This window comes from Alnus glutinosa, chromosome 10 (assembly GCF_958979055.1).
Source record: "Alnus glutinosa chromosome 10, dhAlnGlut1.1, whole genome shotgun sequence".
NCBI classification, from domain to species: Eukaryota; Viridiplantae; Streptophyta; class Magnoliopsida; order Fagales; family Betulaceae; genus Alnus; species Alnus glutinosa.
The window spans coordinates 11,265,223-11,287,095 of record NC_084895.1 but is presented as its reverse complement, the minus strand read 5'-3'; the positions used below and the strand labels follow the sequence as shown (position 1 = coordinate 11,287,095).

The following is a 21,873-nucleotide window of genomic DNA, read 5'->3' as shown; positions in this document are numbered from 1 at the left end:
TATTGAATTAAATAATTAAATTCTATTTTTCTTATTGGTTTTAAGTTTTTAAGTTTATAGGATAATTAATAATTTCTTGAGTTCGAATCATAATTCGATAGTTTAACCTCTCATTTTCAATTAACATTGAAAACACAACCTTTTCGTTTTTGTCATGTTTTTATTTTATTTTTCCTGTTCTTTCTATGAGTTATGACAGTAAGATAGTGAAAGTGCAATGGTTCTATGGTGACCTTCTGCCATGGAAGTCGGAAAAGGCGAAGGGACAAGGAGCCATAAGGGGGCGAGATTGTATTAGGCCAAAAAAGAAGAGAAAATTTAGGGGAAATGAATCTAGGGTTTCAAATGGGAACAGAGGAGTAGGTGAGAGAAGGGGGAGCTGGGGTTCAAAGGGAGAACAAAAATGAAAAGTTTATTCTCATAATTTGGAACATGAGATGCCTGGCGGGTTATCTCTTGTGAACTTCAATTGTGGCACATAAGCACACTTCTTGATGTTCATAACATTCACAAATGCAACCAAAAAGTGCCTCATTCATGTATATTAAGACCACCTAAACAATAACCTCCATCCATGAGCATGTTCAGAAGGACAATGGAGCCACCCACAAGTCATAATAATATTGAACATTCAGAAAAGAACAGATTCTTCTCAAATCTACAATGTGGTTGGCCATGGCATTATTAAATTTAAATTTTCCTAGCACAGAATCAAATTAAAAACCGACTAGAAAGTGATACTAATTCGAATGCAAGCGACGGATGTGTGGAATAAGAAATAATAGTTAATGCAATGAAGGGAGAGCATGTCATTCATTTGTCTTCGCAGTCCTACCAGATCGCAATCTACCATAAGAGTCGGGCAGAATTACTGAACTTATATCCATTTCTCTGATCTTCATAGGAGAAGATAGCCGGTCTTTTGACCATTCTTCTAGGGCCTTGCAATGGAGAGCGTTCATCCGAATATAAGGGCGTCTTTCTCGGATTAGCTTCTCGGCATTTTTCCAATCTTCCACCACGCCTAGAGCCACTAATAGTGCACACATGACAGCAACACTTCTTCCATGACCTAAAATAGAAAGAAGTAACAAGAGGAAAGAAAAAGTCAACTACACACCTCAGTACTTGAACACATAAAACAAGATTAGACCAGAAAATAAATTCTCATGTCAATTCATCTCAATGCTATAATGAAAACTTTTTCATAGTTTATGTAGAAATTCTTAGGATATAGGTTCAACTAGTCCTAGTTGTAATATGCCTTTATTCTTCATTAGCAAAATATGGCCCCTAGCTAGAAACCCAGTGCTTATAAAAGCTATAGATATGAATTGCAACAATGACTGGGCAGGTAACCTAAAAATGAAATCCTGTGCCATCAGAATGCTAGAAAATTTTTATGAGAGAGCCTGAGACCCATGGCAACCTATTCACCCTTTACCACTTCAGTTAAGGCTTGGGGGGTGGTCTTCATTTCACATATATTAGTTATTTTAATTTTTGGGGCGGCCTCGCCTCTGCATCTTTGCCCTCTATCTAGGCTGAGAGGCATTCTTTGTAAAGAATTTACTTGTGAATTTTAAACTTTGCATGCACAAATTGATTCAATTGGGTACCGATTCTCAAAGGACATCCTAGTAATGAACTCTTCCACAATCAGCACTAAATTTTTCCTGTGGAATTTTAAAAAGGCTAAAGCCCTGAACATGCAAGGAGTGTGTGTGTGTGTGTGCGCTTGGTATTTTGGGGGAGGGGACTCAAAAGGCTCACTGCAAAGAAAGAAGACAAAATAAATAAATAAAAATATGCCACTCGATATAAAAAATGAATATAAGAAAACATTTTCCTCTCATATGAAATTTCCTATTTTCAATCAATTTTATATTTCTCTCCATTCAAACGCGTTTTGAATATGGAAATCAATTTATGCCGTCTCCCATTGTGGAGGATCAACGTTATTTTTTTCCTGTACCCTACATGGCACACCAGCAAAAGAAATTTCGCCCAGAATTCGCCCTGAAGTCGGGTATCTCAATTGTGGTCAGCCGTAGAACTTTCTAAATCTAGTTACTGTCAGGATACTGTGTCAGCTGATACATAAAGATTAGAGCCAATAATCTCATACAGACCCATGTGTGCTCTTCATAGGACAACTCAACCCTACCCTCCGCCCCCCCCAAATCAAGTTTTTGAATTTTGAAAATACCAGAAATATCAAAGCAAACTAGTGATGTGACAAATTTTCAATATATTTCAGTTTTTGTTCAATTTTTTATATTTTTCATATATTCTTGCGATATTTCAGATACTTCTGACAACATATCCCACTATTTTGCATCTAAATATGACATGTCGGCTGATATACTTCTAAACAATATTTTCAGATATCACTCTCACTTCGTACAACTGACACCTACATATCATGAGATATTAACAATATCTTAAATCATGCCCAACACAAATATCCAATCAGCCACTAAGACAAACACCAGCAGTAGAAACATCCATTTTCTTATTTCTCTGCTCCAGATATCCACTCATTGCCAAAGTCAACTATCTGATTCAAAGAAAATAAAATGAAATAAAGTGGAAGCAAACTCCATCTATAACGGAAACCACGCACACATTCAAAGATTTAAGTTCATAATGATTTCATTGGATGTGACAACAGTAGAGCACGTGATGCAGGATCCTATAGTTTAGCACCTATCAACTACAAATCTAGGAATTTTGGAGTTGATTTAGAGGATACTGATGGATCTTATCCAGACAGTACAGATCAGGTCCATAGGTCTGCGTTTTGGCTGGGATTTTAGTATGTAGGGCTGGAAGAATCTGAGTAGAAGGGCTGGAACAAAGCAAACAGCAAGTAGAAAGAAAAGAAAATTGGGAAAAAAGCAGATCAACATAGCATCATACTAAGGTTCTTCAGCATCACCCCTACGATAAGATGCATGATGCATTAAACAAGCAGCTGTGTTTCTCGACATCTTTCATTGCCCCATGAAAATATCAGTACATGACTTACATAGGTCTAAACCTACCCTGCTTCTCACTGACTTCTGAAAACATTACACGCATGCCTTATATAAACCTCTACCTACCAAACTTTTTTGTGACTTCAGAAAACATTAATGATGTCTTATATAGACCTTGCATAATGAAGCCTAAGTAAACAGCTGCTGGGAACAACACGGAAAGACCCAAATACCTGACTTCTAAAGTTAAATCAAACTCGGTTAAAATAAAACCATCTTATTGCTGCCTGCATCATTCTTCCATTTGTCCTTGAGTTTTAAAGTATTCAATTAATAAAATTTCCAATTTCTTAAATTGGTTCCTTGACATAGGATAAAAGGCTTCAGCTTGAATGTCCTCTCCTTTGTTAATAGCAACCACAATGATACCAGAGTATCCTTTCCAATCTGAGTGTCAAATTTTTCAGGAATCAAATCAATAATGGGAACCATCAATATAGGTTGTGCGGCCTTAACTTGATGCCGCATGTAGAACTATCAAAATTTGCTTTTCTATCTCTTTCATTTTCCTTATTCCATGTTCCAGTCTTTCAATCTTCTCGGGAACTCTTTGTAGTAACAACAGGAGAGGAACCTGGATCTTTCAATTCTTTACTCCACAAAGTGTATTCCTTTACTTCAACTTTATCCTCTTTAAGGACAATTCTTGAATATTGTTGAGGTGTATTTGACACAGCTGAACTTTCAATTTTCTTTCCTCCAATAGCCTGTTTGACCTGGTTCCCTTGCCTTCGCACTTGATGTCCTCTCTGTCAATCAATTCAATAGCTTCCTTTTTGTCGAGAGTTTCCTCTATACCATTCAGGTTGCCGTTCTGACACACCTACAAGTTGTCTAGGCATTTTGAGTTGCTGATTAGGCTCTTTGCTTGTTGTTCCTGCTCTTTGGGCTGTATTGCGTATTTGGTCCAACTATTGAGCTTATTGTTTAGGTTCAACTATTTGCTCTTCTTGGTGTCCTACCTTTCCAACAATCTGTTTTAATAATTTTTTTTTTCCTGAGCTACAAGGGAAAGGGAAAGTTACACAAGGACGTCTTTCCCAGTCTTGATCTTGATGAAAGAGAGAATGGGAGAAAAAATAGGAATGCTTCCAAACATAAGGTGGAAAGTGGCCCACTTAGCAACCTGATGTGCTCGAGTATTTACACATCCAGAGATCTTCGAAGCTGTCTAACTTTGAAGGAGAAGGAGCTGTTGGTGAATATTTGCAATGATAGGCGAAAAGATCTAGGCAGCTAACTTTACTGTCAGCAGGGCAGCATGAGCCTCCCCTACATTGGCTTCCACAGGAGGAAGGCGGCGAGTGGCTACTGAGATGATGTTGCTTTCAGAGCCACTAAGGACTGCTGCTGCAACAACAAGATTGGAGCGCTTATGGAGTAGAGTTCAGCCAGGCCAATAGATGTGCCAGAGCTAAGAGTTATCTGCGTCATAGTGGGGACCTCTGACTTGACTGCTTTATGGATAAATTGATTTCTTGCAAACCAAATATGATCCATGGTGACTGCTGCCATGATTTGGAACTCATGATCCCTTTTGGGGATGGCAAGCATGCTATGAGGTCTTAAAATGGCCTTGATCCACAATTCAATGGACTGGTTCCTGAACACAGAAGTGTCCAAAGGCCATTTAGAGCTTCTCCAAATATTTCTTACAAAGGGGCAATCCAGAAAAATGTGTTGAACGGATTATGGAGGTCCTTTGCAAATAGGGCAATTCCAAGCTTCCAGATCTCTAGAGTTCCAATCAATTTTCCAGAGTAAGTGCTTTAATCTGCATTGGAGTTTTAAACTCCACAGACAGTTCCCGTCTTGAGGATCTAAAGGGGGGGCTGGTGGGTTGAGTTTGGATAACCAATTCCTGGGTTGATTTAACTGAAAATTGGCCAGAGGGGAGGGGGCCCAGATCCATCGATCAATTGAGTTGTTCTGTGCTAGATGAATGTTTTGAATTTGCTGGACAGTGATGGGATAAAAAGGAGATGCAACATAGCAGTATTCCAGGATCGGTGAGAGGGGTTTGTTATATCAGCTACTTGAATTGGGGGGGGTGTCAAAAGATTGGAGTTAGGATTTAGTCTGAAACTAGAAAGAGAATGGATCCAAGGGAAAGACCAGATATTTATTTTTTGCCCATTTGAAATAGCCCAACAAGCACTTTTTTCTACTACTTGTCAATTCTTTGAGGTTCCTTTCCAAAGCCAAGAAGCCCAAGGTTGATTGGAACATTAAGAAAAGCATCATTCGTCAGGTGCTTAGCTTTTAGAGCATCAACCCGCAACAAAGATTGATTGTTCATCATCTTCCAGCCCAACTTTGCAAGGAGAGTCGTATCAGAAATTCCATGGTTTTAAGGCTGAGCCCTCCAATAGATTTGACAGTGCAAATGTTGTTCCAAGCATGGAGGGTCAAGTTGTGTCTTTTGGTTTGAGAAAACCCCCCACCAGAACTTTCTAAGGGCTGAATCAATTTCTTGACAGTGTCTTTGGAAGAAGGAATAAGGCCATGGTGTAAGTGGGAATGGCATTGGCAAGCATCCTTTTTCTGGATTTTCAGCTTCCTTTTGGGGCAGTTTAGCTCTTTGTTTTAGGCTTTTCTGCTGGCTAGTCTCGCTGTTAAAGCCATCTTGCATGCAGTTTTGGCAATTCAGCCTTCTTTTTGGGCTTGAAAATTGTACTTTCTTCATTAATCTTATGAATATCTTTTTTTTGATAAGTAATGATAGTATTATTGAAATCGTAAGGCGCCCCTACGTACACTAGAAGTATACAACAGGAAACACCTAACTAGTAAGCGAAAAAGAAGTCAGAAATTCAGCAAAGCTGATAGATAAAGGGTACAAATAAGCCATCGACCAGACATACAAAGTATGGAGAAACATCTCTAGCACCTCCTCTAGGGAGCTTTCTAGATTCTCAAAACACCTAAGATTTCTTTCTCTCCAAATGCACCAAAAAAGGCAAATAGGCACCATCTTCCAAGAAGTAGCGCTCCCAGATCTCCCAGACTTCCACCAACAAGCAACTAAGTCCATCACACTCCTAGGCATGACCCACGCCATACCAAAGCGGGAGAAAATGTTGTTCCAAAGAGCAGAAGCCAGATCGCAGTGCAGAAGAATATGATCCACTGATTCTCCATCCTGCTTGCAAAGATAGCATCTATCCACAATAATTAAGTTCCTCTTCCTAAGATTGTCCGACGTCAAGATTTTGCCTAGAGCTGCAGACCAAGTGAAGAAATTTGCCCTCGAGGTAGCCTGAGACCGCCACACACACTTCCAAGGGAACCGAGTACCTCCATCACACATCATCGAACCAAAAAATGACTTCACCCTGAACACACCTTTCTTGGATGGAACCCATTTAAGACAATCAGCCCTCTCCATATTCACCTTGGTAGAGCCCAGCATTTGGAAGAAAGAGGCAAAAATATCGAAGTCGCAACGGACAAAGGAAGATACCAAAGGTTAGTTGGGAAACTTTTTAATATACCTCTCACATACTCGTCTTGACATTGCTTATGCCGTGAGTGTAGTCAGTCAATTTATGCATAATCCTAGTGAAGATCACATGGATGCAGTAATCCGGATACTAAGATACTTGAAGGGGTCACCAGGAAAGAGACTAATGTTCTCGAGGAATAGCCATTTGAAAATTAAGGGCTATACAGATGCAGATTGGGCTGGAAGTATCTCAGACAGAAGATCTACCTCAGGTTATTTTATGTTTGTAGGCGGAAACCTAGTCACTTGGAGAAGCAAGAAACAAAAAGTAGTAGCACTTTCTAGTGCTGAGGCCGAATTTCGTGGAATGGCGAAGGGATTGTGTGAACTACTGTGGATCAGGAGGCTTCTTACTGAACTTGGATTTACTCCTACTTCAGAAATGGAGCTTTTCTGTGATAATAAATCTGCCATTGCAATATCTCACGATCCAGTCCAACATGACCGTACAAAGCATATTGAAGTGGATCGACACTTCATCAAAGAAAACTTGGAAGAGAAGATAATCTGCTTCCCATTTGTAAAGTCTGAAGATCAATTAGCAGATATCCTCACTAAGGCGGTATCAAGTAAAGAGTTTTACAACTCACTTAACAAGTTGTGCATGAAAGATCTATATGCCCCAACTTGAGGGGGAGTGTTGGCGTGAGTTGTAAATAGTCAACAAAGTGTGAGTTGTAAATAGTCAAAAGTAAAAGACAGGAAAATCTAGGAGATAGACATGCAGTGATTACAGGCGTAATACTAGGCATAAATTGCGTATAGACTAAAAGTAAGACAAATGTAACTCTATTTAAAGAGTATTCGATCAAATGAAAAAATAAGAAACAAGATTTTATCCCTAATTGTTGACATGGTATCAGAGCGGTTGTGATCTTGCCTTGTTTTTTTTTTTTTTTTTTTTTTTTTTTCTTCTTTTCTCTGGTTGGCAGAGCTGGAGATTGAGATGAGGGAGGGGGAGACGACCCACCTTCCTTGAACTGATCGACGTCACCCTCCGACGACCCACCTGCCGAAAGGATCGGGTTCCTCCACACCCAAGGCTGCCTCCCGCTGCCGCACACTACCGCTACCAGAACGGCGCTACTGGAGAACACGCCGTCAGCCCACCACCAACTTCCGTCCCTGCGCTCAGCCCAGGGACACTGAGGCTCCGACGTTGCAGCACCGCGCAACCCACGCCTAGCGAGTAGCGACGAAGAAAGGGGAGAAAAAAAGAGGAAGAAGAAATCAGAAACGGAAAAAAAAGAAGAAGAAGAGGACAAAAAGTGAAAACAAACTTTCCACTTTGTTCCCCAACTTTGTTCCCCACTTTGTTCCACTTTGTTCCACTTTCCCGGATGTGAAGGGGATCAGTTTTTTTTAGTAAAAAAAAAAAAAAAAAAAAAAATATTTAGCTGCTCTTACCTGTTCTTTCTGCTATGGCCGACTCTGTCACCGATAATAACCCACCACCAATATCCTCTATCCTTACCAACTTCACCAACCAAATGACCGAAGCCCTATCTAAGGTGCAGACCCCGACCTATTCCACCGAAAACGTTGCTGCCCCGATTGGTATCAAGTTGGACAGTTCCAACTACGGCCTTTGGTCCCAAATTGTCGAGATGTATATCTCCGGCAAAGACAAATTGGGATTTATCAACGGTGACTATCCACCACCGCCGACGACAGACCCATCCTTTCGAAAATGGCAAACCGATAACGCCATTGTCAAAGGATGGCTGATCAACTCTATGGACCCGACGCTCATCGGAAATTTCATCCGATTTCCCACTGCTAAAGCAGTTTGGGATGCTTCTAACCTCCTCCTCCTCAAAGGCTCTCTCCAACCACCTCGCTTCTGACTCTAAAATGGTATCAAAGGAAAGATCATCCAACCGAGGTCTCCAGCTATGCTTCTCAGAGAAGAGATCTTGATAGAACTGAACCACATGCTCCCCTATCTCTGCCGGATTAGAAGAAACGGAATCTCCAATCAACAAGGAATCAATAGAGTTATACCTTCTATTTGAGTTGGCAATTGAGTGGAAGAATTTTGTGCATTTATCTCCTTCTTTCAACCACATCACCCTGGACTTTTGCCTCCAGGAGATCTCCTCCAGTAGAGAGCACCTCTCTAACTCACTGACAACCTCCAGCTTCTTTTGAATCTCCCCCTCAACCAAAGCCCTACTACCTTCCACTGTATCAATCACCTGAAGCTCCTCAAGAAGCTTTTTCTTGTTTCTCTCCACATTACCAAAGGCCTCTACATTCCACGTCTTCAAACAAGACTTGAGGGCCTTTAATTTACATGCAAGCACAAAGCTAGGAGAGCCATGAAAAGAGAAAGAGTCCCACCAATGTTTCACCAACCCCACAAAACCATCCACCTTGAGCCACATATTCTCAAACTTGAACGGTCTACTTCTTGCAGAAGAGTGAGCACAATCGAGGAGAATAGGAAAGTGGTCAGAGAAAAGACGGGGCATCCTCTTCTGAGCCGCCTCAGGAAACCTATTTTCCCAATGGAGCCGCCGGCTTGTTTCAGACGAGTAACCCGTCGCCGGAGGTCGTAGACCTGAGAGGTATCACTTCCATCAAAAAATGTTGTAGCAATCGCGTCCCAAACTGCTTTAGCAGTGGGAAATCGGATGAAATTTTCGATGAGCGTCGAGTCCATAGAGTTGATCAGCCATCCTTTGACAATGGCGTTATCGGTTTGCCATTTTCGAAAGGATGGGTCTGTCGTCGGCGGTGGTGGATAGTCACCGTTGATAAATCCCAATTTGTCTTTGCCGGAGATATAGATCTCGACAATTTGGGACCAAAGGCCGTAGTTGGAACTGTCCAACTTGATACCAATCGGGGCAGCAACGTTAGCAACGTTTTCGGTGGAATAGGTCGGGGTCTACACCTTAGATAGGGCTTCGGTCATTTGGTTGGTGAAGTTGGTAAGGATAGAGGATATTGGTGGTGGGTTATTATCGGTGACAGAGTCGGCCATAGCAGAAAGAACAGGTAAGAGCAGCTAAATATTTTTTTTTTTTTTTTTTTTTTTACTAAAAAAAACTGATCCCCTTCACATCCGGGAAAGTGGAACAAAGTGGAACAAAGTGGGGAACAAAGTGGGGAACAAAGTTGGGGAACAAAGTGGAAAGTTTGTTTTCACTTTTTGTCCTCTTCTTTTTTTTTTTTTTTTTTTTTTTTTTTTTTTCCGTTTCTGATTTCTTCTTCCTCTTTTTTTCTCCCCTTTCTTCGTCGCTACTCGCTAGGCGTGGGTTGCGCGGTGCTGCAACGTCGGAGCCTCAGTGTCCCTGGGCTGAGCGCAGGGACGGAAGTTGGTGGTGGGCTGACGGCGTGTTCTCCAGTAGCGCCGTTCTAGTAGCGGTAGTGTGCGGCAGCGGGAGGCAGCCTTGGGTGTGGAGGAACCCGATCCTTTCGGCAGGTGGGTCGTCGGAGGGTGACGTCGATCAGTTCAAGGAAGGTGGGTCGTCTCCCCCTCCCTCATCTCAATCTCCAACTCTGCCAACCAGAGAAAAGAAGAAAAAAAAAAAAAAAAAAAAAAAAAACAAGGCAAGATCACAACCGCTCTGATACCATGTCAACAATTAGGGATAAAATCTTGTTTCTTGCTTCTCCAAGTGACTAGGTTTCCGCCTACAAACATAAAATAACCTGAGGTAGATCTTCTGTCTGAGATACTTCCAGCCCAATCTGCATCTGTATAGCCCTTAATTTTCAAATGGCTATTCCTCGAGAACATTAGTCCCTTTCCTGGTGACCCCTTCAAGTATCTTAGTATCCGGATTACTGCATCCATGTGATCTTCACTAGGATTATGCATAAATTGACTGACTACACTCACGGCATAAGCAATGTCAGGACGAGTATGTGAGAGGTATATTAGTTTCTCAACTAACCTTTGGTATCTTCCTTTGTCCGTTGGAGTTTGGTCTGGATACTCTCCAAGTCGATGATTTTGAACAATTGGAGTATCTGCTGGCTTGCACTCCAACATCCCTACTTCTGATAATACATCCAGTACATATTTCCTTTGGGAAAGGAATATTCCTTCCTTAGACCTTGCGACTTCGATTCCCAGAAAATACTTAAGCCCTCCCAGATTTTTTATTTCAAAATCAGTGGCCAGTTCCTCCTGTAGTCTTAATATCTCTTCTTCATCGTCACCTGTAATAATCATGTCATCCACATAGACTATTAATACCGTTACCTTCTTTCCATTATGCTTTATGAACAGTGTATGATCTGAGTTGCTTTGCTTGAACCCATATTCCCGCATTGCCAAGCTGAATCGCCCAAACCACGCTCGTGGTGATTGTTTTAGGCCATATAGGGCCCGTTGTAGTTCACACACAACTTTGACATCCGTGGAGGCTGTGTATCCCGGGGGAAGGTCCATGTAGACTTCTTCTTCAAGTTTGCCGTGTAAGAATGCATTTTTTACGTCAAATTGATGTAGTGGCCAATCAAGGTTAGCTACAAGAGATAATAGAATCCTTACAGTGCTGAGCTTCGCTACTGGTGAGAAGGTCTCTTGATAATCAACCCCATACGTTTGTGTATAGCCTTTTGCCACCAATCTTGCTTTATATCTCTCCACTGATCCATCTGCCTTGTGTTTGATGGAAAATACCCATTTGCATCCTACTGTTTTCTTCCCTTCAGGTAGTGGAACGAGAGTCCATGTGTCATTTTTAAGGAGTGCCTCCATTTCTTCCTTTATTGCTTGTGTCCATTTTGGATCAGACAAGGTTTCCTGAATTCCAGCTGGAACTTGGATTGAGGAAAGTACGTGCACAAATCCTCTGAGAGGTTCAGGTAATCTCTTGGTTGACATATAGTTGGCAATTGGATACCTTGATCTTCGCTCTTCATCATCAGGGGAGTATCTTTTCGGTGGCTGGCCACGGTTTGTCCTGAAAGGTAGAACATATCCAGCAGGGGGATTCAGGTTACTGTTATCTAAATGTGTGTCAAGTGTGCTTACCTCAGGAATATTCTCAGGAGAAGAGCTTGTGGGTACTGTGGAAGAGGAGGGGCTTGCAGTGTCCTGTTCTGACCCTGAGTGTGCTTCTTCTTCTTCACCATGTGGTTCTTCTCTCATCACTGTATTGCTATTTGGCCAGTCAAAATGCGTCCAATTCTGTTCTTGATCATGTATCTCCCCTTGAAGAGCAGGATTGGGGCCAGAGAAGAACGGTTCAGATTCCAAGAAGGTGACATCCATAGTCACATAGAGCCGACTGGTTGAGGGGTCATAGCATTGATACCCCTTCTGATGCGTAGCGTAACCTAAGAAGAGACATTTGAGGGCACAGGGGTCCAACTTAGTTCGTTGGTTCTTGTGAAGGTGTACGTAAGCCACACACCCAAATACTCGGGGAGGGAGCATAAGGATCGTGGGTAGGGAGACATGGGACGCCAAGACCTGGGAGGCCGAATTTCGTGGAATGGCGAAGGGATTGTGTGAACTACTGTGGATCAGGAGGCTTCTTACTGAACTTGGATTTACTCCTACTTCAGAAATGGAGCTTTTCTGTGATAATAAATCTGCCATTGCAATATCTCACGATCCAGTCCAACATGACCGTACAAAGCATATTGAAGTGGATCGACACTTCATCAAAGAAAACTTGGAAGAGAAGATAATCTGCTTCCCATTTGTGAAGTCTGAAGATCAATTAGCAGATATCCTCACTAAGGCGGTATCAAGTAAAGAGTTTTACAACTCACTTAACAAGTTGTGCATGAAAGATCTATATGCCCCAACTTGAGGGGGAGTGTTGGCGTGAGTTGAAAATAGTCAACAAAGTGTGAGTTGTAAATAGTCAAAAGTAAAAGACAGGAAAATCTAGGAGATAGACATGCAGTGATTACAGGCGTAATACTAGGCATAAATTGCGTATAGACTAAAAGTAAGACAAATGTAACTCTATTTAAAGAGTATTCGATCAAATGAAAAAATAAGAAACAAGATTTTATCCCTAATTGTTGACATAAGGATCCTTCGAGGCAGTTTGTGCGTAGTCTTTGGGGGTGTAATTATGTGAATTGGTGTTGTTTGGATGCTAGTGGGGCCTCAGGGGGTATTCTTATCTTGTGGGATAAGAGGGTGGTGGAAAAGGTGGATGTGTGTGTGGGGAGGTTCACACTTGCAGTTTCTTTAAGGAATGTTACCAGATACCCATTTTTCAATAGCATCTTCAGATTTTCTCAAAACACACGAGACATCTCTATTTTAATTTCAAATTTTGGCCAACTCTTGAATATAGTGATAGTCATATGATCACTCTCTACCACTCCCAAAATTTGATAAATGCTTCCTTACATTTCCTTGCATAATCAATTAAAAACAAATCACCTTGTTCAGAGTATTCAGTCGATCACGAAAATCATCCTGAAGATCTCGTAGAAGAATTTCTTCTTTAAGAAGACCCTTACCCTCTTCCCAAGCAAATCCACTGATGTAGAAATCTCCATCATGTGAAAATATCATGGCAGATAATTTTCTGACACCAAATATGGTGCAGAATCTTATAGTTCGGTACCTAATAACTAAGAATTTTGTGGCTGGTTTAGAAGATACTAACAGATCTGATACAGATTGTACATATTAGGTTTGTAGGTATTTGGGGCTGGAATATTAGTGTTTAGGGCTGGAAAAGTCTGAGTAAGGGGATGAAACACAGCAAACAGCAAGTAACAAGAAAGGAAAATAGAAAGAAAAAACGAAGTCAACTAGCATCCCACTGGGTTCTTGTGCATCACAATTCACACCCAAGAGAAAGATGCATCACACGTCCAACCAGGAGCAGTGTTTTCCATATATTTCATTGCAAATTGATATACATGCCTTACATAGTAGGCCTCTATCCATCCTTCTTTTTATGGACTTCTAGAAAGATTAATCCATGCCTTACATAGACCTCATACATAACCAAGCCCAACTAACCTGCTGCTGGGAAAAGTATGGAAAAACCAAAATACCCCTGATTTCTATAAACAAGTAGACCTAAATTAAATTAAAACCATCTCATTGTTGCCTGCATCATCGTCATTGAAAAAATATCTCACGTAATACAAGACACCACTCTCGGCACCTCTCAACATAAATTCTGAAGGCTAATCAAACACTAGAAAGCATGTAAGTTGCAACTGACAAACTGGGAAAATAAAACTAAAGAGCTATCCCATTTGAAGTTTCAATTGAACTCATTCCTCAGTCCTAGTTTACTTACACAGCCTCAAGATGAACAATAATATTAATCTTGGACACCCACCTAATTTCCTGAGATCTTAGTGACAACAGTAAAGTGTTGCACCCACAAGAAACGGGGTAACTGAAATTTAAATATAAACACCTTTATCAGATTATACACCTTTAGAAGAGGGAAGCAAAAAGAACTACAAAAGCAATAATGAGAATTTTGCTCCCTCTTGGCTTGTTAATTGTCTTAGGGAACAACTTCAAACCCTGGCATTAAAGTAAAGACTGAAGTCATTTGCATATGCAAAGGACATATAAGTCAGTATGCTCGCTATTTTCATGTATAAGCACGTGTGCAAAGTAATCATGTCTGAGGAATGCACAAAACTAACATGAATTGTATCCAACAATTTCATTTCAGAAGACAAGATTGGATGCTATATTATCTAGCCTTAAAAAGCAACTATTTGAGTAGTATTTCCAGGAAAGCAAAAAGTAGGAAACTTAAAAACAAAAAACACACTGGCAAGATTTCAATTTGAAATTTTACTAGCACGTAACTGATGCAATGCATAGGTCATTTTCTGTTACACTTCTATTAAATTTTGATTGGCTATTTATTAGTAAGATGTGATTTCTCATGCAAATAGTTAAAAAATTTCTGCAGGACCATGTTTTTTATTACTTTTGAATACAAAATAATATTGAAAGTATTTTAAACGAATCATAAGGGACATTGCTATATATTTTTAAATTTGGGACATACTATAAGCTAATTCTCTTCCTTGTATATCAATAGCAATTACAATTATATGTAACAACACAACTATAACCCCCACTGATTTAAGTCAGCAATATTAATCATAATTATTCATTTCAAATGACAACTAAATCCATCATCGTAGACCATCGAGCATGGCCATCTCTCATATTTACAGCCACATAACACTATCACCAGCATAAAGCTACTTAACACTGAAGAACACCTCCTATCAGTATAGATCTTTGAAAAGTATTACACACCTCACTGATCACTTCATTTACCTTATTGACGTATATCTCACCATAAATTTCTTATAACAATTTTATATTCTGATCGACGACTATGAGAGAATGTTAAAAGTTAAGAGTTTGAATCCAAAATAAAACTAAGAGGATAATAAAGTAGAAAAATTATATTAAAAAAAGAAGAAGAATAAGAAGAAGGAATTTGGTTACTATGAGAAAGTGTTAAAAATTAGAAGTATCAATTCTTAAATATAACTAATTTGAATGCCAACTATAAAAGATAGTAGATTCATTATATGATAAAAGAACTACAAAAAAGGAGAAAACGAAGAACTTTGTTAACAAACATCTCTCTGAAATGTGGCAGAATTTCAACCCGCTACTAATAAAAAAGAAATGAAAATGCCATTTAATTCCTTAAGGAAAAGAATAAAAAATGAAGGAAAAAGAAGAAGAAAGAAAGTAAAAAAGATATGCTTTTGTAACACGTCTCTAGCATGTGGCAAAAGCAAGGAAAAAAAAACTACTATTAAGACAACCTCAGGCTTCCATGTACAGATGACAACACCCACTAAGGGGTTGATGGGATTCAACCTGCAATTGCTACAAGGAAAAGGGAAATGCACAGAGGTGTCTTTGACGCAATTACAGATAGCATGACGGACCTATGATTAATAGTTGACCCTCCATGAAAAAAATAATAACAAAACATCATTATGTGATTACTGGGATAGAAGGTATTCCACGTGATCAAGTATTTAGGTTGTAAGTTAACCATATTGATTTGAGTAACCAGGTCATTGCCAAAGACATACAAGTTTTCTTACTAATGTAATTAAGTGTGGAAAACCCATCAACCGGAAGACTCATGCTTAGAAACATCTCTATTCTCACTTACACCAACAATCTGTAATATGCATTACAAAAAGCAGAAGCAGTACTACTTCCAAGTGAAATTAATTAAATGGTTTCAGAATTGAGTAACATACCATATGCACAGTGGATGAACACAGGCCTGTTCTGAGCTCTCTTTCGACAAGCCCACTGAACAGCTGACTCGATCTCAGCCGGCTGAGGACTCCTCGTATCCCAAGTTGGGATACACAAATAGGCATGGCCCGAGAATTCCAGCCTTCTTGGCAATTCACAAGTACAATCGACGACAGCAGGGTTACCGGACGGCAATTTTTCCGGCGAAGAAGGCCATCCGCCAACATACAATCCCTCGCAAATTTCATTATAAGGGGCTTCCCCGCTTCCCAATCTCCGCAATGCTGAGAAACCTCGAACGAAGTTCAAAAAAGGGCTGAACATAATTATGGACCAAATGGGGAAGCTCCCATCTGAGTTCTTGCCCAAGAACATGGGAAGATTGATAGAAGGATGTGAAGCAATAGAAATTAACAAAGATATCAAAGAGGTATACAAGAATGGCATTGATAACAATGTGAAACCAAAGCTTCTAAGGTATGCAAAGAAGAGGAACATAACAGCTGCCTTAAATCCTATCAAAACTGAAATACCCAACCCCATCTTTTCTTTGCTCAAGCTATACAATATTGGAACCAAAACAACAACTTCAAATCAGCAATTCAAAAGAAGCTGAACAAGAGAGAATAAGAAGCTGTGTCACATTCAAGACTCCGAAAGGTATACAAAAAAAATAAAGGGTTCAGATTTAATTAGGACTTTTTTAATTTAATCTGCGTCGTTTCTTTTACCAAACAAAACGGCGTGAAGGAATGGGATTAGAATCCCTACATTAATGTTGGTCAGCATTGTGAGCTTTGTGGGTAGGTAACAGTTATGGAGAAGGGAGTACGGAGATAGGTGGTTGACTTATCAAAGTGGGACCCATCTCCCCCTGAGTTCTCCTCTGCTATCCTTCTCCTCCCTCAACATGAACACTCCTCCATCGCCAGGTCAGCTAACCTTTCCTCTTTTCCTCTCCTTCACTCCCTGTTTGCTTGCCGAGAAACGAAATAACAAGAAAACCACAAAACTAAAAAAGTTTTAATGAATATTATGATGCCTGTTTCAGAATTTTGCATAAAAGCTCTGTTTGGTTACCGAGAAATTTTAAGAAGAGAAAAATAATTGAGAATTTGAATATGTAGTTTATATTTATATTCACACACTAGAATTGCATATAATTTTTTTTCTTTTTTCAACTGAGAGTTACTTTGGCATCTTTTCTTTATATAAGGTGTAATTTTTTTTCAAGTTGGTATACTAGATTGTAGGTTGTTTCAATAATGTCAAATTTGTAGATCTTTTGTGTAAGATTCGATGACCTGTAAATGTGCTTTCACATTGGTAGATTTTTTAGAATGGAGGACAGAAAACGGGCACTTGTGAGCCGATTGCTTCAATATGCTCTTGTCCATCAAGTGTTGGGAATCCCATTTGATGAAATCATCATAAATCGCACGGTGGAGGGCAAGCCATATCTGGTATAACCAAAGTCAACCATTTTTATGTGTTTTTCTTTTAGTTTTAATTATGGCCAAAATTAGGGGGTGATTGCATATAATGAAAATTCTTAGAAAAACTGTTTGGTTACTTCTACCAAAACAGTGAGAATTCATTGTATATATATAGCCAAGTTGGCTTGAAGCATTTGTACAAAGGTTTTTACAAGAGCTGAGAATTGTTACTACAAGAAGCTAAGAATCAAGGGGATCAACATGATCAGTAAAAGAGGAAAACCAAAGCAAGAAATTTGAGAAGACTCCTCTTGAGGCTTGTCCTAGGCGCATGGCTGTGAAGAGTGCAGAAGAGCTGAATGCAGGGGCTGCTATAGCTACAGCTGTTTGCAGAAAACATGGACACATGTTTTCTGTCAAAGGCTGCTGTCAATTAGTGCTTTGTTGACTTGGATTTGTTGCATGAGATGCTAAATACGTGGAGGATGCAGGATGACTTTGTGGGGGCTGCTGATTTGCTGCATGAATTGAGGAACACGTGGAAGAAGTTGAATTCACTTTAACACCCCCCTGCAAACTGAGAGGGGGTGGAGCAACTCTCAGTTTGTCACGGAGAAGGCAGAACTGAATGGTAGTATGCCCTTTTGTGAAGAGATCAGCAATTTGATCCAAAGTGGAGATATATTGAATTTGAATGTCTCGATTTGTGACCTTCTCCCAGATGAAGTGGAAGTCAACTTCTATGTGTTTAGTTCGAGCATGGAAGACAGGATTGGAGGTAAGTGCTATAGCCCCGGCATTGTCACACCACAAAGTGGGAGGAGAAGGAAGTGAGATGTGCAATTCACGGAGAAGCATGCGAAGCCAGAACAAATCTGCAACAGCAAGAGACATAGAGTGGAATTCGGCCTCGGTGCTTGACCGAGAGACGACATATTGTTTCTTGGCAGACCAAGAAACCAGATTTGAGCCTAGGAAGATGCAGAACCCTGTAATGGAGCGTCTGTCATTAGGGTTACTAGCCCAATCTGAGTCACAAAAAGCATTAAGGGAGACTTTGCCTTTGCTGTAATACAAGCCACTATCAACGGATCCTTTAAGATACCGTAACATTCTCTTAGCTGCTGTCCAATGAGTTGTGGTGGGATTGTGCATGTGTTGACACAATTGGTTAACTGAGTATGCAAGATCAGGTCGAATGAGTGTGATATATTGTAGGGCACCAACTACATGCCGGAATGCCGTAGGATCCAAAAGAGCCTCACCATCAAATTTGGACATTTTAGAACCTGCAATGCATGGAGCACGATAGGGCTTGGAATCTGCCATGTTAACTCGCTGGAGGAGATCAATTGCATATTTGGATTGGTGTAGGTGAAGACCCTCAGAGTTTCGGACTGCTTGTATGCCAAGGAAGTAACTGAGGTCACCTAAGTCTTTTAAGGCAAAGCTGGATTGCAGTTTGTCAATAAGCAGAGTAATGGTGGCAAGGTTGTTTCCTGTGATTATGATGTCATGTACGTAGATCAACAAGAAAACATGAATTGAACCAGAATGATAAATAAACAGAGAATAATCCACATGAGACTCAACAAATCCATGCTCTAACAAAGCAGTAGATAATCTCTTGAACTAGGCTCTTGGTGCCTGTTTTAGTCCATAAATGGACTTATGCAACCTACATACATGATTGGGAAAAGAAGGGTCTACAAATCCTTGAGGATGTTCCATATACACCTCCTCTTCTAACACTCCATGAAGAAAGGCATTAGATACATCAAGTTGTCTCAATTGCCAATCGAATTGCACAGCCAAAGCAAAGATTAACCGGATTGTGGCTGGCTTGATTACCGGGCTAAAGGTTTCATGGTAGTCAATTCCACTCTTTTGTTCAAATCCTTTGGCTACCAATCGTGCCTTAAACCTGTCCACACGGCCATCAGATTTTTGCTTCACCTTGAAGACCCATTTATTTCTTACAACATTGTGGTGAGAGGGACGTGGGCACAAGGTCCAGGTTTGATTAGAAAGCAAGGCATTGTACTCATGTGTCATGGCTTCAATCCACTCGGGTTTGGTGGAGGCTTGTTTAAATGTGGAAGGTTCAAGTGGTGACAGTGCTGAGAGAAAGGTTGAAAGGGGGTATCGTGAGACTTGGTACATTTTGAAGTCAGGGAAAGTTTTAGGTTTGAGAGTGCCGGTTTGGGATCTAGTAACCACATGGTTTGGTTGAATGGGAACAGCAGCAGGTGAAGAAAAATCTGGTTGAGGAGATGAGGGTGTTGCACTGTCAGAATCGGTTAAAGAGTCTGTAGGGAAATGAGAGACTGTGTAAGGTAGTTGCTGTGATGGAGAAGTGGAGTGTGAATCAATTTCTTGGTCTACTGAGGAGGTAGAGTTGGAAGTATGAGAGTGTTGAGCTGATGGGGTTTGAGTGTCTAATTGGGAGTTGAGATGAGAAGAGGAATTTTGAGAAGTAGATGAGATAGTCAACAAAGGGATAAAAGAAGTACTTGGAGAGGCAGTAAGCTTGCAGGGACTTTGTGAGAGAGCTGTATCCTTGGCAGGGAACCTGGATTCATCAAAAACCACATGACGAGAGATGTATATTTTCTGTGATTGAGGATCAAAGCAATGATAACCACGTTGGTTAGCACAATAACCTATGAAGATGCATGGTTTGCTATAAAATGAGAGTTTATGAGTTGTATAAGGTCTCAAGAGAGGAAAGCAAAGACATCCAAAAGACCTAAGAACAATATAGTTGGGAGGTTTACCAAAGAGTTTAGAGAAGGGAGATTCCTTTTTTTAACATTGGAGTTGGCAACCTGTTTATTAAGTAGACACTTGTTAAGAATGAATCAACCCAATGTTTTGATGGTAAACCTGATTGAGCTACGAGAGTGAGGCCAAGTTCCACAATGTGTCTATGTTTTCTTTCTGCTATTCCATTTTGTTGTGAAGTGTGGGGGCATGTCAATCTGTGGAAGATACCATTTTGACTGAGATAAAGTCTGAATTGATTGGATGTGTATTCACCTCCATTATCACTTTGAAATTGTTTAATGGGAGTGTTGAATTGCTTTTCCATAAGAACTTTGAATTTAAGGAAGCATTGATAAACATCACTTTTATTAAACATGGGATACAACCAAGTAAATCGGCTGTAATCATCAACAAAGATGACATAGAACTTGCAGCCAGTCAGAGAAGGAATGGGAGAGGTCCAAACATCTGAGTGTACAAGTTCTAAGGGTACAAAAGTCTGCTTAGATGACTCACAAAAGGGTAGTTGCTTGGACTTGCCAAGCTGACACGACTCACAAATCCTAACTTTGTCAATCGAACCAGCCAAGGGAAGATGTTGGTGACTCAAAAGATGCTGGAAGACAGTGGTGGACGGATGTCCAAGTCTCTGGTGCCATACCATATCAGTGGTCTTGACTCCTAGCAGAGCTGCAAATCCTTTCAGCTTATTTTGAGAGATGCGGTGTAGAGGAATGGGGTACAACCCGTTCTCACTGGGTCTCTGGAGCAGCACGGTTCCCGTCAATGTGTCCTTGACAGTAAAAGAAGAACCAGTGAGTTCAAACATGCAATGATTGTCAATGCAGAATTTGTTGATTGATAACAAGTTGGCTGAAGCAGAGGGACAGAGAAGGATGACTTTGAGCAGAAATTTAGATGAGAAATTTGCATGATTAGAGTTAACTAGAGTAGAGCCAATGGCTTTGATATTCAAACCTGCACCATTTCCCACTCCCACGGTCTCATTTCCTTCAAAAGGGACAGGATTGTTGATGGTATTGGGATCGGCAGTAATGTGAGTGTTGGCTCCTGAGTCTGCAAGCCAATCTTGAGTTTCAAGGTCAGCATTGGTGTGTGCTACCATTGCTGCAAGTTGGGTTGGAGGAAGCCTGCCTTGGTAGGCATAATCCATTCCGTGGTAACAATCCAATGCACTATGATTTGGCTTTCCACAAATTTGGCAAGAAGTGCGGGTACCTTGCTGAGTGGGGAACTGAGAACCACCTTGTTTTGGTCCAAAGCTGTCTTGTTGTGAGTTGGTGTTGTTGCTGACATGTGGTGAATATTTGGGTGCAGGATGGCGTGGAACATAATTCCTGGGAGAGAGCTTGGGCTTCCTATTGGAGGGAACAAATGGTGTTCGAGTGCTGTTGGGGTGAGCCGAGTGAAAACCAGTATTTGGTGATTTGTTGGTGTAGAGAGCAAATGATCCTGTTTCTGGAGTGATGGAGTGTTGTTGTTGGTTCTTCAGCAAAATTTCGTGACTTAACAATTCAACTTGAAAATCTGCAAAACTCATTTCTTTGTCACGGCAGGAAAAGTTAAAGATGGTGACAAAGGTATTAAATGCAGGATTTAAACCACTTGTGATGAATGAGATTAGGTCATCATCATCCACGGGTTTGCCTCCGGCAGCTAGTTGGTCTGCCCACTTCTTTGCTGTATTAAGATACTCAGTGCAGGTTTTGCTTCCCTGCTGCAAGTTTTGGAGCTGCCCTCTTGAGGTGTGAAATTCGGGACTTTGATTGAGATGCAAACTGGGTAGCTAATTGAGATGCAAACTAGGTAGCTAAAGCAGTCCAAGCTGAGTGAGAAGTATTCAACCCGTACATAGAGGACACCAATGATGGTGTTAACGAACATATGATCCAG

General features: G+C 40.6%; 1 protein-coding gene across 1 annotated transcript; it reads right to left on the bottom strand.

Annotated features, from left to right (window-relative positions):
* Positions 1-789: 789 nt before the first annotated feature.
* LOC133880201 (uncharacterized) lies at positions 790-16,452 on the bottom strand. Its single transcript, XM_062319103.1, has 2 exons — positions 15,757-16,452; positions 790-1,072 (listed from the first exon to the last, which is right to left on the bottom strand). The coding sequence occupies exons 1-2, from the start codon at positions 16,298-16,300 to the stop codon at positions 810-812; spliced, it is 807 nt and encodes a 268-aa protein (XP_062175087.1). The 5' UTR covers positions 16,301-16,452; the 3' UTR covers positions 790-809.
* Positions 16,453-21,873: the final 5,421 nt, after the last annotated feature.